This window comes from Podarcis gaigeae, assembly GCF_964106915.1.
Source record: "Podarcis gaigeae genome assembly, chromosome: 5".
NCBI lineage: Eukaryota > Metazoa > Chordata > Lepidosauria > Squamata > Lacertidae > Podarcis > Podarcis gaigeae.
Window position 1 is genome coordinate 21,320,639 of NC_139681.1, and position 16,961 is coordinate 21,337,599.

The following is a 16,961-nucleotide window of genomic DNA, read 5'->3' on the forward strand; positions in this document are numbered from 1 at the left end:
GGGAGTGGAAACATGAGGGTCATCTAGTCCAACCCCCTGCAATGCAGGATTTTTTTGCCCAATGTAGGGCTTGAACCCACAACCCTGAGATTTAAGAGTCTCATGCTCTACTTACAGAGCTATCCTGGAGTCTAATTTGTCTTAATAATAACTTGCTAGTTTGCAAATGCCAACTGTTCCTGACTAATTTGTAAAATTTGAGGTGTCTTCCTGTGCCAGGGTGTGACCCACAGTTTGTATGTTATGACAAGCAGGTGGAAGCAGCGGCCGGTGGCTAGCAGGGTGTGATCCTGCTTCCCCATGTGGTTTGTCTATGCGCTTTGGTGAACTTGTGCATAACATCTCTCAGTGTGGCTGAAGCTCTTTGCAATGCCTTGTTGACACAGGGCTTACCTTACTTATAACAAACTGGAGTTAGGATTATGGAACCATTTAGCAGGTGACCAGGACTATAACATTTAACCTACTAATGTCACCTTTGGCATTAAATAGCAAGCTCCTTTTTCTTAGGATGTATATTGCTAGAACTGGTGGAATATGCAGTTCCATCTGCTTTTATGGAAACAAACTGGGGGAAATGGTCCAGCTGTGTTCAGAAAAGGAAACACAATCAGCAGTGACATCCTTCAAAATCTGATGCACTTATGGTAAACATGCTTATTTGCAGGAATTTGAAAGCAATTACTTTGTTTGCTGGAAATGGTTTTAAGAGAATGAAACCTAATTTTACAATTTTTGTATTATATGTGTCCAGCAATTTTTAACACGTTAGAGCAGCGGCAGCTGTATTTGATATGAACATGAGCTTGCAAAAGCTTAATTCTGTTTCTTTTTGAACCATTGGGGGCGGGTGGGAGGGCGGGTGTGGTGGTTATTCAAGGTCAGCAGCACTGAGGGGCAAAAGTGAGTCTGTCCTAGGCAATATTTATGAATGGGTTTTCATCTGCCTCTAATTGAAATTAGCATTGAGTCATTCTCCACCCCCCCCCCCGCCAGTAACTTTCCAAGGAGACAAATTTAACTTGACAGAGGAATAAAAGGTCTGAACTCAAGCTCTCCAAAAGAGTACAAAATGTGGCCAAGCTCGTAAATCACACCGCTAAATTGTAATGTGTATGCTAATTGGTCTCAAGTTCCATTTTTAACCTTTCCTTTAGCATCATAAGGACAAGAAGGATATTTTAGCATGCAGCAGACGAGAGACAGAGAGAGAGCTTAAAGCAGACTGAGGAAATGGACATTCTGAAGGGCTGCATGACTCTGCCCAGATCTCCTTCATGCTGGACCAAGTAGCCTAGATGGCTAAAATGAAACCTCTGTTTCAGAGACAGCATAACTCCTGAGTATCAGGTGTTGGGAACAAGCAGCAGAAGAGAGTCATCACCTTCATGCTTTGCTTGTGAGCTTCCCAGAGGGATCTAGCAGGCAGCTGCTGGAATCAGAATGCTAGGCTAGATGAACCCTTGGTCTGATCCAGCAAACCAATGCTTGATTTCTTTTTTAATGGTGTTTTTTTTAAATTTCAAGTATTAATTTCAAGTGAGAACTACAGAGCTTAGGAGCTTAAGTGAGAACTACAGAGCTTAGGAGTTGTACAGAAAAGAAAGAAAAATAACAACTGATGATTGTAGCAATGAGGCCATTCTTATGATCTCCAAAGAAGCGTAGAATCTAGGCAGGTATGTATTAGAGATGAGATAATTCTCTTTTTATGGCCATATCTCAGAATTAATTATTCAAATTTTGAATGGAATAATTTAAACTTTTAAATTCAAATTCTAAAGTAAAAAATTACCTCAGGATTTGCAGCACAATTTGCTCACCCTCTTGGTGGGGCGTTGTTGTGGGACAGTGAGGGCTCTCCTAAGGCTCTGACAAGGGAATCACAGCATTGGTGTCCCATCCAGATAGGTGGTGTGGGTGTAAATCTGTGCCACCTATCAGGAGCTGGATCCTAGCCTGCACCTGGGATTGGTAAATGGGGGTGCAGGCTTGGACATGGGCTGGGCCAGGGACAGAGCCAGTGGAGCAGGAAGGCTTCCCTTGGGTCCACGCCCTGGCCATTTAAGCAGCCCACACCTGGGGCCCTACCTGCTTTTCCTTCATTGGGAAAAGTGCTTTGATCTTGTTGGTGCCTTCTCTTGGTTGTTTTGATGGGAAGAGACCAAATATTGAATGTTCTCCATGTTCAAATGATACAAAATACAAGCGAACAATCAAATGCTATCCAATATCAACTAGGGGGTAATGTTGAGCATCCTAATACTCAAATATTCAAATAATATCCAATATGTATTTGGCAGCAAAATCTGAGGAGAACTTTTTTGGGGGAAATGAATTTCAGTTCCAGAATTCATTCGTTATTTTCTGTGCACAGGCATATTTCATTTTTAAAAAAATAACTAGTCATGATGCATCTCTCTACCCTCTCAGAAAAGCGTGTGACAAATGAGACTCAAGCACATATTATTGACTCTGAATTTCTGCCCTGTCTCCCTCAATGGGCATAGCACAAGGATAGAATATCTGCTTTGTGTGCAGAAGATTCCATATTCAGATTCTGGCATCTCCAGGCTGGGAGAGACCTTAGTTTATAATCCTGGAAAGTCACTACCCGTGAGGGCAGACAATACTGAGCTGGATCGACCAATGGACTGATTCGGTATAAGCCAGTGTTCATGTTAGTCTCTGTTGCAGAACACTAGCTTCCAACTGCCAAAAAAGCATCTGTCTGGTGCAAACTTGCACCACTGGAATGTGGCCAATACTGAATGCAGTCCATCAAGTAGGATAAAAGTAGTACATATTCCCATTATATTAACAACAGCAAAATGTATTGTGACACCTTAAATGCTAACAAAATTATTTTGGCATAAAGGGTTCATGGACTAAAGTCTACTTCATCATCAGCATTACACTAAGTTATATTCACGCCTTTCAAAATTAGTTCCAGCTGCGTTGCGTCAGAAAGCCAGGCTGTTTGTTCAACAAGCAAACCTACCCACTCGACCATTGCCAAATTGCCATCTTGCTTTCTGTTTCAGCATGCCATAACACCAGATTCAAGAGCTTTCTTGGTGGGCCAATCTGTTGCTGATTGTGCTAACCTGCGGAAGTATTCCCCAGAGTTACATCGGTTTCCTGTTTTGAGAAATTGCTTCTGCATGACTTCAGAGGCCAGCTTGGTATCTGGGAGCTCTACCAGCAATTCCATCAGCAGTGATACAAAACAGCCCACATTTCACTGGCTTCATCCCCATTCTAGCCATTGACTTGTTTGCCTTATTATTGCCTGAGAAGCAAAGGCATGGTTAATTGTTTCATATGGACCATGAATTCTAGCGTCTTAAATGAACCGTGACTGTGAGTGAGGCTATGGCTCTTCCAGAACCGATGAACAATTGCTCTCATGTGGTGAGGAACCGACTATTTTTAACAGGCTATCGTCCAAAAACTATGTATTCAAAATGTGGCTTGGAAACTGGCTGGTTTCAAGGGATTACTGCAGACTACTGAGTTCAGGATCCCTGCTTAAGCTGGGGCAAACTGGGAGGTTAGCATCACACTGGACTTTTTTCTTATCAAGCAAAATCATTTCAAGATGTTTAGCTGTAGAAAACATATTACCCCCCCCCCAAAAAAAACTAACCTAAAGATTGCAGACTCTTTTAACTGCAGGGTTGTTTTGTGCCCAGATGTATTTTAGGCAACAAGGAGTTGCTTACCAAGAAAGAGGACCTTCGTCAATGCCACACAACCTTAGTCATGCCTCACAGTCACACCTACTGAAATCAGTGTACCTAGTGCAGGTGGCGCTGTGGTCTAAACCTCTGAGCCTCTTGGGCTTGCAGATCATTAGGTCAGCAGTTCGAATCTGTGTAACAGGGTGAGATCCTGTTGCTTTGTCCCAGCTCCTGCCAACGTTGCAGTTTGAAAGCATACCAGCACGAGTAGATAAATAGGTACCGCTGCAGTGGGAAGTAAATGGCATTTTCATGCGCTCTGGCTTCCTTCACAGTGTCCCGTTGTGCCAGTGGTTTAGTCATGCTGGCCACATGACCTGGAAAGCTGTCTGCAGACAAACGTTGGCTCCCTCAGCCTGAAAGCGGAGATAAGCACCTCACCCCATAGTCGACTGGACTTAACCGTCCAGTGGTCCTTTACCTTTACTTTTACCTTTACCTGAGTATATTATTTATTTCAAGTATTTATAGACAGCTTTTTCATCAGAAAAGATCACAAAGCAGTCTGAGCCTGGCTTCGGCTGGGGAGGGCGGGATATAAATAAAATTTTATTATTTTATTATTATTATTACTGTATTAACCCTAAGGACAGCATGGATTGAACCTGGGGACTTTCTTCATGGACATCATGTGCTCTGTCTCTGAGTTCCTTGCCCTTCCCTTTCCCCACGCCCAGCCATGTTCGACTGTGGCCAATGTGTTCTTTGTAAACTTTGTCTGGAACCATCTAGAAAGTACAATACACGTGATATGAACTATAGGCAAGTTTTTAGAAATTAAAGTTTTATGAGCTTCAGAAAATATCATAAATATCATCTGTTAAGCAATCCGGTAATCTGAATTCATGCAAGAAATCATGGTTTGCTGGAGTGTTGGTCTGGGGAACCACAGCACACTTTCCCTTACCTGTGTGAGCAGTGAAAGGAAGGAGAAATCTACCTTCTTGTGTCAGGCTAGAACCTTGCCTCATTCTCCCTTGCCCCTCTTGTAGTCTTGGCCGAATGACTTAACTCTCTTCCCTCTTTTTCACTGTTTATTGAATGATGTGGAAGCAGCTGGCAATAATGAGCTTTACCACTTGGAGGTGCTACTTTACAGATATATAGAACAAAAGGGCACCAACAGTAATGTCTTGTTTCTAGTGAAACTGCTAATTTCAGACTGTGTTATTTTACCTTCTTACCTTCCTCACTGTCACTTTTCTCCTTGTTGTTATTTCTCTTGCGGTTCAAATTGTGACGAACTTTAATGTTCAAAGGTTATGATTCTCAGCATGCTTGCAGGGCAGTAAATTGCAATGAAATCAGGGGGACGTGTCCAAGTAATATGCATTGTGTTGGGCTGCATAGCTACCTTGCCTTTGGAGTACACTAATTAAAACTTTCCAGAAAATTAAGAGGTAGCATTTCTCATCTTGATGCTGTGGACCAGAAGTGATGAGAAGCTATCCATCCTTTCTTGCTAGATGTGAATGGACCATATCTGAATAGTAGAGCTCATGCTTTGTTTGTGGAATGTCACTGCTTCAATTCCTGGCTTCTCCTGGCAGGGCTGTAAAGGCTCTCTAGCTGAAACCACAAAGAGCTGCTGCCAGTCAGTGTACGCACTATTGAGCTGGGTAGATTAATGGTTGGACTTGATATAAGGCAGCTTCCTGTGTTTCTGCGTGTGTATGTTTGTGCGCATGCACACACACACCTCTTTTGTCATGCAGTTCTGACTTCTTAATGTTCTGCTTTCAGAGGCTCTTGGTGTACATTTACCGGTACTTGTTGTTGTTTTTTGCATTTTACTGACTGGAATTAATTTGTATGGTCTGTGATCTCAGTTATTTGAGATAAAATGAACGAGAATTCTGTGAGGAGAATGATTGTAACTGTAGGTGTCAAGTAACAGGGGGATTTTTCACAATTTGCTGTAGCTATTGATGGTGCTTCTTGGTCAGCAGATAAAGAACAGTTGATGAACTTTTTAAAAAGCCTACAGCTCTCTATCACAGCAACTCCCCCCCCCAAAAAAAACACCCACACCCACACGCACCCTAGTACAGAAACTTCCATGTTTCATAAGCGAATTTTGAAAACCATTATTTGGGCCTGAAAACCATGCTCTCTTGGGGGGGGGGCTGGGGCACATTGGAAGATGGCTGACAATACCATCTCTCCGGCTCACACGAGGTAATTAAGAGGCTGATATGGGAGTATGCAGCCTCCCAAATGTTACCCCAAGGGAATGGGGAACACTGCCTTGCCTGTGGTTGCCATAAATCACCCCCAGATTCGAAAGAAGGGGGTGAGGGCACTAGGCACATAGCCCTCGTGGGAGACGGCTCTCCCTGAAGCTGTCTCTGATCGCGCGTACTAGTTGCAGGAGCTCAAAATAAACAATTGGAGAGAAGCAAATGCACATATTTTGAGTGAAGATCGGGAGATAAGACTGCTAATTAAAGTGATCTCTGTGAAGTGGAGCAACGGGCTGGATCCAACAATAAATCAAGAAGAAGATTCATCAAAGGATCGGTATGTCAGAGTGGGACTGAAAAGGGGGGGGGGACTTTTCTTTCTTTAATCTTATGTGAGTACCCAATAATCCTCCCCCCAAGAAAGAACCGTTGCAATTACTGATTACAAGCAGGATGATTAAGAACTGCGTGGAAATAAATTACTAATCAAAGACAAGGCTGGTGGGAACATCGGGAAAGGAATGGAAGCTCTTTGTGACGCAGTTATAAAAAGAGATTGTTGCGGCAGGCCTGGCCACAGGTTGATCGAGGGGGAGGAGGACTATGGCTTGTTATCATACCGGACTGTGAGTTTGATTTGGCAGGGCCCCCTGAGAAAATGGAGGAGAGACTGGCAGGCCTGTAGAAATTAACGGACAGACTTTGGGAATGTTTTGTACGGAGGTGCGGAAATGGCGTCTGTCTATCTTGATATGGCTCTTGGAAGAGTGTAAAATCCACACAGGATATAACAACATTTGTTTTCAACTCGCTTGTGGAGACTACCAGAGATCACAAAGAAAGGAATATATGATAACAACAAGAAGATGAGGAAAATAACAAAGAGAAGATTCATCAGAACTGTGAATACTATTTGGACAGAACTGTGTACATTAAAGCAGCAGCAAGAGAGATGTTTGGACCCCTTTCTGAGCTTGAAGCATGGGTACCCCCAGCAAAAATTTAAAAATTTGGCTGTGTAATTTGGAATTAATGAGATTTGGAATTAATGTGATTTGATTGGCCTGCTAATAAAAATTATTTAAAAAAAGAAAAAGAAGACCATGCTCTCTCTCTCTCTCTCTCTCTCTCTCTCTCTCTCTTAAAGTGATGAATTCAATCTGTTTTCTCTGAGCATTCAAATATTTTGTTATGTACAGCAGACTTTTTGATGCTGGCTTGGACCAACTGCCAGAAAGAAAGCACTTGATGAGGTGCTTGGCTTCTAGAAGTCATTGTTACTGGGGTGACAATATCAACAGAAGGAGGGGATCACTGGGGAGGAGAGGGCTGCCAGGGAAAGGAGGCAAAGCGTGGCTTCTCCAACCCTGGTTAGGAAGTCACAGCTAGTTCAACTAGCTGTAATGTAATGTGGTTTGAAGGAGCTCAACCAGCCAACAGCCTTGCTCCCACATTTTGCACCAACTGCAGCCTCTAAACCCATCCCTCAAGAGCAGCTGTACACAGACCGCATCACAACAATCCAGTTGTGAGGTAACCAGTACAGGAGTCAAAGCAGCTAGGCTACCCCTGTCTAGCCTTGGGCACCTGCCAGGGCAAACATCCCTGCAGGGGACCCACTTACATTCTCTGGAGACTTTTGGTCCTGTTCTCATCCTCTTGGCTATTGCTGCCTGTGTTTGCCCGCTGTCTCTGAGCATGCAAGGAAAGTCAAAAGTAAGTTCCAGCAGCACCTGCCACCTGCCTTGGGTCTGGGCTTGGAGCAACCAGCCCAGGCATTCTTAACTGGTTGGTTTACATGGTGGAAAGAAAAGGGTGGTGGAAAGAGTTTGGTAGCCCTTCCTTCCAAGGTGAGGGGGAGTGGCCTAAGCATGGACTTAGCACCTCTGTGTATTACCATATTTTTCCATGTATAAGATGCCCCCATGTATAAGACGTCCACTACTTTTGGGGACCCCAAATTTAGAAAATGAACATATGCACTATCCATGTATAAGACACCCCCAGATTTTTTACTTTATTTTAAAGTAAAAAAACCTAGTCTTATACATGGAAAAGTACAGTAATTAGAGTTAAACGTTGGTTATATGAGGCTGATTTATATGTGTTATATTGCCACGCCTGCCCATAAATACATATTAACACACTTGTGTCAGGCAGCCAGAAAGACAGAGGGCTTAAATAGAGGAAACAAAAGAATCGAAGGTACCTCAATCAATGCTCTGATTTTTTTTTATAAAAAATGGGATATTTTAAGGGGCTATGGGGAAGGTGACCCATGTTACTAATTAATACTGAGAGACAGTTCTTGGGCATTGGTTTGATGTCATTACGATGCATAGTGCAGCCAGATATAGTTATTGAAGTGTTATAATTCCCCTGTCTGAGAAATACATATGAAAATTCACTCTAGCTGTTGGATGGATGAATATTTAAGAAACTAAATCCATGGAAAATAATTCTGGGATGAGGCATCTTAGCCTTAGACACACTGGCTAACGAAGTATTCGATTTGTATTATTAGCTCTGCTGGAAATAGTCCAGTAGCATTTTATTTGATTGGGCTTGTATCTTCCATTGTACGCTTGATGAATAGATATTGCTTGCTGGCAGGATTATAAATCCAGTCAGATTTGTCATCAGTTTGCAGTTACAGGAAATAAGTTACATATGGTTTTATAAGGCAGTGGGGGGAAATAGAACCTTCCAGGTAAAAATGAGCGAAGTCTGTGGCATCCACAAACTGAGGCTAAATTTGTCATATAGTAAAAATGTTCCTTGACTCCTTCACTTGAGACTCTGGGGGTGAGATGGGGAGAGTGCCTCTCCATAGAACAACCTCTTTGCACTAGAAAACTAGAAATCAGAGAGGACAAGTATAGCCTGTTCTGATAAGTTTATTCCTTTTCTGCATGCTGGGATTTTGTTTCTCAGTAGAGTATTCAATTATTTATTCAACTATTTATTTATTAAATTTTTATATAGCTCTTCATTCAAGGCTCACAGGGCAGTTTACATTATCTGACACCCCCCCCAATTCGCAGTCTAAAGTGGTACAGTCCAATTTTACAATGTAATCTGGTAGTCTAAATTTGGTTTCAGTCCCACTTCTGTTTTTAGATTTGTGGTGTGGGAGCTGCTAAAACATGGAACTGTGAACTGACCTGAATGTTTCACAGATCCAGTTAATTTGTTCAAAAGTGCAGTTGTGATCTTTGAGCAGGCCAAAAGATTCCCCTCTCCAGTTAATTCTAGTTACCGGTATATGCTGATTTTTTTTTTTTAAAATGTAATTGTTCACATCCATTTCCTTTTTGCTGCCATACTGAGCACCCATCCATTTTATTCCTCTTCAAGTGACCAGAGATTATCACATAGCAAATTTAGGTACTGGATGACATAATTAGGGGCAAATGAAGCTCATTTACAATGAGAACAATGCTTCCCAGGAAGGGCACTGGTGGGGGGGGGGCAGCATTCCTCAGGATAGAAACTATTTGTGTGAGGGGGCTCCTTGCTTAGTAAACGCCACCTTGATTTACCCATGGTGGGCTTTAAACGAGCTTTTGCACCTTAAGTGAAAACCAAGACGATCACAGTGCCAAGCTAGAGACTGTGCTTTTGTGGGAAATATAGGTGCTTTGACCCTATAGGTGAGAAAGTGGAGCCCCAAGTGAAACAAACAAACAAATCAAAACAATTCATCTTGTGCAACTTTGTTCCAGGGCACAAAGATCTCTGTGGATCTGTCCTAATTGTTTCCAGTCATACACTGCAGGTACCCCAATTTCTCCTTCCAATTACAGTGGTACCTTGGGTTACAGACGCTTCAGGTTACAGACTCCGCTAACCCAGAAATAGTACCTTGGGTTAAGAACTTTGCTTCAGGATGAGAATAGAAATTGCGTGGCAGCGGTGCAGGGGCAGCAGGAGGCCCCATTAGCTAAAGTGGTGCTTCAGGTTAAGAACAGTTTCAGGTTAAGAACGGACCTCCGGAACGAATTAAGTACTTAACCTGAGGTACCACTGTATAGCTCCTTCAAGGACACAGAGTGCCATTCAAGGGCAGTCATGCACTTGGGTGATGTAATGGACTTACAGAAGGCCTAAAAAATAAATAAAAAAATCCTTCCAGTAGCACCTTAGAGACCAACTAAGTTTGTTATTGGTATGAGCTTTCGTGTGCATGAACACTTCTTCAGATACCGTGTGCATGCACACTTCTGCAGGAGGCCTGTGTGACCCCTGGACTTACTGGTCTTAAATCCCCCCCCCCCAATGTTATTACCCTCTAGCAGTCCTCAGAAAATAGGGACATTCTATTCTACATCAATATCAATGCTAGTTAGTAGTATTTATTGATTTGGGGTTTTCTTTCCCCACTCAGAGCTTTCCTAAACGCAATACATAAATTCCAAGATTTCTGTGCTTTTAAGTACCCCAGTTTTGTGTGTTTCCTCTAATAACTTTTGTACACTTGACCAGGAGGAAATGCTCAAGCAGTAATACTGGTGTAGAAAAGAATGTCCCTGTTTTTGGAGGAATATTGGAGGTATTACGTTCACTTACCTCAGAAGGTAGTAAGCTAGCCCTGCTGTGTTTGGGGGACTCCTCCTGCTCATTCTTCAGATATACATCTGCCCCAAAGTCTTGTCCTGGCTGCACCATATTTCTGACACTTGCAAGTGCGAGAAGACAATTGGGTGCAATTGGGTGACACAGTATGAAGACCCAAGGGCAGGTGTTGGAGGCTAGAAAGTGGACCACATATGTGACATATGAACGGATTTGTCAGAAACATTTGCGATAATTCCACTGTATTCCAGTGTCAAGAAAAGTAGTCTGCATTATTTTCTTTATTAAAAGAATCCATGACTGATCACCCCATCACAATGCTTTCTTATCTGCAGCTGGAGGTAGTCATTTTTCTTAATGGGGTGCTTTTTTGGGGGGGGGGCAGAATGAAATTGTGAAATTATAGATAAAATATTTAGCATGGCGTTTGCTAATGGTATGTAGTGAAAGGATGTGGGGTGGAGTGGCGGGGGAAAAGAGAATCTTGTAACTCAACCACAAGTAGCTAAATTGCTATTTTTCTCTTCAGCTTTGTTGGTTGCTTTTGCCTGCATGATTGCCGTGACCTTCCTGTATTTTCTTGGACTTTATGTCTCCAAGTAAGTCTGTGTAAGTGATATGTGGATCTATATGTTTTTGTGCTATGTTTTAAGTTATCATTGAATTATTTATTTCTGCATTTATTTATTTTAAAGTATAGACACATAAAGAATTAGAATAAACAGTTTTAGTCCATTTTTATGGGTGTGGGCCTTTAACTGGGTGACAGGAGTGGCCATTTTCCATGTATGTGGCTGGTGAAAACACATTTATGGAGGTATATTGCCAGTCACAAGGTTCAGCTTTGCCCCGTTGACCTGGTTCTTGAATATATTTTTAAAGATATCTACAAGGAGCTGCATCCATCCAGGACCATCAATTGTTGCTCATGGCAAGTATGCCCATGCCTAGAATTGGAATTTGGCCTATATCTGGGTGAGATCGTCATACAGGCATCAAATGGCCAATTTCTAACACTTTTAATCTATTGTGTGATTACTCTTGATATTTTTGATTCAGTAGAACTAGATGTACATATTCACCACCAGTGTTGGCAGTTTTCTCTGCAGCCACTGTCATGGCCATTTCTGTGCAAAATGTGGCTTGCTTCTTTAACAGAACAAAAAGCCACAGTGCAACGTCAAAGAAACCCCAGGCAACATGCGTGGTTCTTCCCGATGTGTGCGGAATGCTTTGTTGGATCATGGCATTGGACTTCCTGTTCTTTATTTCCTACAAATTTGAATAAACTTAAATTATTGTGAGCTTCTTCATTGTACATAGGGAATTCAAGAACCCACACCATCTTTTGAAAGTTAGTGGGTAACCTTCTGCACCTTAAATTCCTTCGGTGTTTTTAAGGAGTTTTGTAAATCTATTAAGTTACAGGAGACAAACTCCTCTTTAAACTGTTACTTATATTCAGGTTTTCTAATTCTAGGTAACATTCAAGTCCTAGATTTATAGTCAGGTTACTTTTTGAATTCTTGCAGACTTCACTGTACCCAGGTACACTGCCATTGCCTTCAACAGAAACCTACTTCCATTGTAAGTATATGTACTGCTTCACATTCTTTAAACATTTATGGGGGTATTCAACTAAGTTTTACTTACAGTAGATCCATTGAAATGAATAACTCTTGACTAAATTAGGCCAATTAATTTAAATAGGTCGACTCTGACTAAAACTTAATTGAACCACCCTTAATTGTGAAATATGCATGTCTTGTACAGTGGTACCTCGGTTTAAGAACAGGCTTGTTTACGAACTATTCAGTTTACGAACTCCCCAAAACTGGAAGTAGTGTCCTGGTTTGTGAACTCTACCTTGGTGTAAGAACAAAAGCTGAATGGTGGCAGGGCACTGGTGGCAGGAGGGCTCATTAGGGAAAGCAAGCCTTGGTTTAGGAACGGTTTCGGTTTAAGAACAGACTTCTGGAATGGATTAAGTTAGTAAACCAAGGTACCACTGTATATGTTTCTAATGTGCATAAATTTCTGCAAATACCTCCTTTGCACATCGAGGTCCCCAAGACACCCCCCCAAAGAAAAACACAATTGACACTTAATTTTTGTTTAAGGTTTTTGGCATAATTTTGGCCACAACTTTATTCAAATTACAGCAATGTGAGTGGTTGCTTAATCTGGGGAACCGGGTTCGTGTCTCCGCTCCTCCACATGCAGCTGCTGGGTGACCTTGGGCCAGTCACACTTCTGTGAAGTCTCTCAGCCCCACTCACCTCACAGAGTGTTTGTTGTGGGGGAGGAAGGGAAAGGAGGTTGTTAGCCGCTTTGAGTCTCCTGAAGGGGAGTGAAAGGCGGGATATCAAACAGGCATAGCAAGGTCAAGCAAACAGCCTAAAATTAGGGAAGGGAGGGCGGGTGATCCGAAGTAAGCAGCAAAAAGAGGAAGTTCTTCGCTGCGAGCATTGTATTTAACAAATAGGGTTGTCAATCAGCAAATGGCAACATCTAGATTTCCCCAGTAACAGCCCGCCCCTGCTTAAAGGATGGCCAAACCATTTGCCTAGTAACAGTGAGGTGTCTTGTCAGCCCCGCCCGCAACCTGTGCTCTCCATGAGGGAAAACACACTTTCCCAACGTGGTCATGTTTTAAAGAGCAATCCCTGCTGGAGTGGTGGATTTAGTAATTAAGAGTGCTTATTCTTGAGTTTTGAGTGATAGGCATAAAAGCACCCTCCTTTTTATTAAACAGACTGCCTTGACCTGTGTGATATACTATATTTCAGCTTTCTATTTGTAGTGGAAGGATCTTTTACAATTTTGATGCCCTCCCCCCGGGGAGAAAGTGAGTTGTGTCCAAGCACTTGCGAACACAGCTTGAACTTTTCTACACTAATATGTTCCTGGCTGTCACTGCAAAACCACCTCTCACAATCTGGTGATGCTTCCAGGGTTTAAAAGGGGAATTTCTTCACTCCTCTGATCCCAGTATATGCGTTGATGTTCTTTTTGCAGTGTAGTTTGCCCCTAAGTATTCTGCTTAGAGGAAAGTTCCTTCCTTCTGGCCTTTTTAGGCTGCTTCCAGACCACCTGATTATTGAGCATTCATCATGATTTGTGTTTACCAAGTTTGCAGGCATGCTAGATGACACCAGCTCTTTACTGAGCATTCATTCTGATCTCCTTGCAAGTTCAAACAGCATTACATCAACCAGTGTTGTTTTTACGCTTTACATTTCCACATCACTTTCCTTATCTCAAAATGTCTGATTTTGGGGAGAAGGAGGTTTGTTGCGCAAGAGCTCTGCATCAAATTTAATTGCGCAACTTGAATTTTCCAGCACGTGATTGAATTTGCCCATCTGTGATACCACCCCAAAACAGCGATAGCCTGGAAGCTCCCTTAGAAGACTCTCTGTTCTTCTCTGATAGCAACCCTACTAAGCAGATAAAATGCTGTGGGGCTCTTGTTTGTGTCCCTGTCTTGCTCAATAGTGCTTGCTGTCAGACAAGATGCTGGGTGATGTACTTTTCTTTGCTTAATGTGGCAGCTAACTTGACAGTAATGGGAGAATGCCACTGCTGGAGACAGATTTGAACTACTGTCAAGAGCAGTCAGAATAGATGGAGGTGTTTAAAAATATACGTGGCAGGTTTGTAGAAGAACCTCAGGGTGTATTCTTCTACAGCAGGTGGTTTTAAGTCTGTCTTTCTTTTTTGCTAGCCTCTGCTTGAGATATTCAGGCTACAAACGGGCACTGTGCTTTGTTAGTGGGCTGTGGCCATATGAGGAACAAGTTCTGGAATGTGTGTGTCAAAACTCAAGATCTGTGTAGTCAGGGGCTGGGGCCAGAGCATCAGCTAGGGCTGGAGCTGACACCTTCATTGTTGACCAGGCAAAGTCAAGAGGCCAGGCAACTAGTACAAATACCCAGAGGCCTCATTCTATTTACCCATCACAGTGGCTGATATAATGCTGCTTTCCTCCCGGCTTACAGTAATGCTACTCCCCACTTCTGCCAAGTTGTTAGCCCTCATATAATGCCCTTTTAGAGTTTGAAAAAACTTGTACAAACTGAATGAGACTTCCTGATTTAATGCTGATTGCTTGTCCACTGGCATTAGCAGTAAATTTGTTTGCAGGAAATAAGCAAATGTTTGTACCCTAGAGCAACTTGTAATCTATCATATGTACTCAGAAAATACTGAGTATGAGACCAGAAGGGATAAGAATGTTCTGCTGCTTTCTTTTTTAGGTGGTACAGCTTGTGTGTAGTTCATAAAGTATTTCTCATCCTTCTAAAAGAAAAATGGATCGCAATTATGAGTTGGTTCGGAATGGGCCTCAGTTGGCTAGGTGGATATAATGATATAAAACAGAAATAAAGTAGGTGATGCCATATATCAAGCAAGGAAAAATTGAGTTTGGAGAGATGCAATCTGGCCTCTAGCTCAGGCTTTTAATCTTGAAGGGCATTTTTTAACATGATGTGATTGCTAATAATACTTCACAGCAGGTTTTAGGAAATTAACATTTTTAAAGAGAAAAAGAAGCACGCACACACCAATGACTGGAACATACGATTCCAGAATCTAAAATTCCCAGATGTCTACATTTTGGCTTGATGTTAGACTTTTAAGGACAACCTATTAATTAATTTAAAACAAATGCTGTGCCCAAATATTTTTAAAACAAATATAAAAATGAATTAAGGATACATCCCACACAATGATCTGCAGATGTTTGCTTTTCACTTATTTTTGCTTTTAAGTTGCTTTTCACTTATTTTTGCTTTTAAGTTGCTTTTAACTTTTTATGATTTCATTGTTTGGTTTTATGTTTTTATATTGCTGTAAACTGATGTGATATTTTTTTAATGATATAGTAGTATATAAATATTTTTATAAAAATAAAAATAAAAAATTAAATTAAAACAGCTAAACTATTACCAGTGTTAAAATTCAGCCTCTTCAAAGTTAATGCTGTGTCCACCCTACTCCAGGCAGAAGTAGCTGGAACATACCTAGCAAAGAAATGTCTAGCTGTTCCTTAGATATTCTAATTTGTTGAACAGATTGTTGCTCAGCTACTAGCTGTGGTGGTAGTCTTCTGAATGCCACTTGCTGGAAACTGCAGAAGATGAGAGTGGTCTTGTACTTGGGCCATGCTTGCAGGTTTTCCACAGGCATCTGGTTGGACACTGTAAGAACAAGATGCTGGACTTAACGGACCATTGGCTTGATTCAGCAGGTTCTTTGTATGTACTTGTAACATATAAGAAAAAGAACCAGTCTTGGCATCTGTTCACCTGCTGTTTGTCTGAGGGGACCCTCCAGACTGGTGCATTCTGTAACACGTTCTTGACACATGTGTGTGTGTGACACACACACACACGTGTTTGTTTGTGTTGGCATCTATCTGTCTTGGGAGACAATGGAAGAGTGCACCTGCACATTAGTGCTAGATTTATTCTGCCTTAATTTGTTCTGTAATACAGTACTTCCCCAATGCTAATACATTATTGTTATTTTAAATCTGCCCTTCACCCTAAGGTCCTGGGGCAGCTTGGAACAAAACTCTTTCCAACAATATGCACTAAATGGAAAGGAAGCACTGTGAGTGGTTTATTTAACTACTCTACACTAGCATGTTGAATGTAAAAACTTGCCTTTAGTAGAGAAAGGGAAATCCCTTGCCTTGGCACCTACTACAGGCACAACAGCTGGAGAATACTTTTAAACATGTTTGCACACCCCTTCACCCGGAGCTTCTGGCAAGAAGAGCAACCCAGCTGTTCTTCACTTACCATGCACTGGCTCATATTCTTCCCCAATCTGGTGGTGGCTGCTCTCCCCCACTCCCCACAACCCATCAAATTTATCCTCACCAACAGCTTGCCACAGGCTGTCAGGAAGACGAAAGTCTTGCTCTCCCATTTGCTTAGGTTGGAGTTTTTCCAAGCTTTTTGGGTCCACAGCTTCCATGGCCAACTACATTCTTTCTGTGGCACCTCTGCGGGGCTCAAGAGTCCAGTTATGTCACCCCTTGCCTGCAAAGCTGGCAGCCTCTCACCCCTTTTTGAACACCCTCCCTTGAGTGTTCCCTCACCCTCCTCTCCTCTCCCCTCTCCTTGGGTGTCCTTTGAGCTGCCGCAGCTGCCACCCCTGGTCTCTGAGCTGCCCCCCTGCCCTAAAGAGAGTTGCCTCCTCATACTGCCCCACAAGGGCCTGGGAGGCACCCCCTGGCCAGCCCCAGAGGCACCATTCACCTGAGGAGCTTGCAGCCAGGGCTGCTGCAACAAACAGCTCTGCAAGCCTTTGGGGGCAGAGACATAAGAGGGCATCGGAGGACGGAGGGAGGGAAAGAGGGACACAGGCCAGTGTTGCCTGTGGCACCCCTGACCATCATTCAAGACACACCAGGTGCCATGGCACATTGTTTGAAAACCACTGGCTT

The 16,961-nt window shown here is 42.5% G+C and overlaps 1 protein-coding gene across 3 annotated transcripts in view; it reads left to right on the forward strand.

Annotated features, from left to right (window-relative positions):
- The window catches only part of LOC310845360 (heparan-alpha-glucosaminide N-acetyltransferase-like), a 168,492-nt gene that overhangs the window by 31,815 nt on the left and 119,716 nt on the right, over positions 1-16,961 (forward strand). For all 3 annotated transcript variants that reach the window (XM_083740437.1, XM_083740435.1, XM_083740436.1), the window contains 2 exons: positions 11,031-11,100; positions 12,034-12,088. In XM_083740437.1, coding sequence (XP_083596563.1) covers positions 11,031-11,100; positions 12,034-12,088 — 125 coding nt within the window. The remainder of the gene's footprint in view (positions 1-11,030; positions 11,101-12,033; positions 12,089-16,961) is intronic.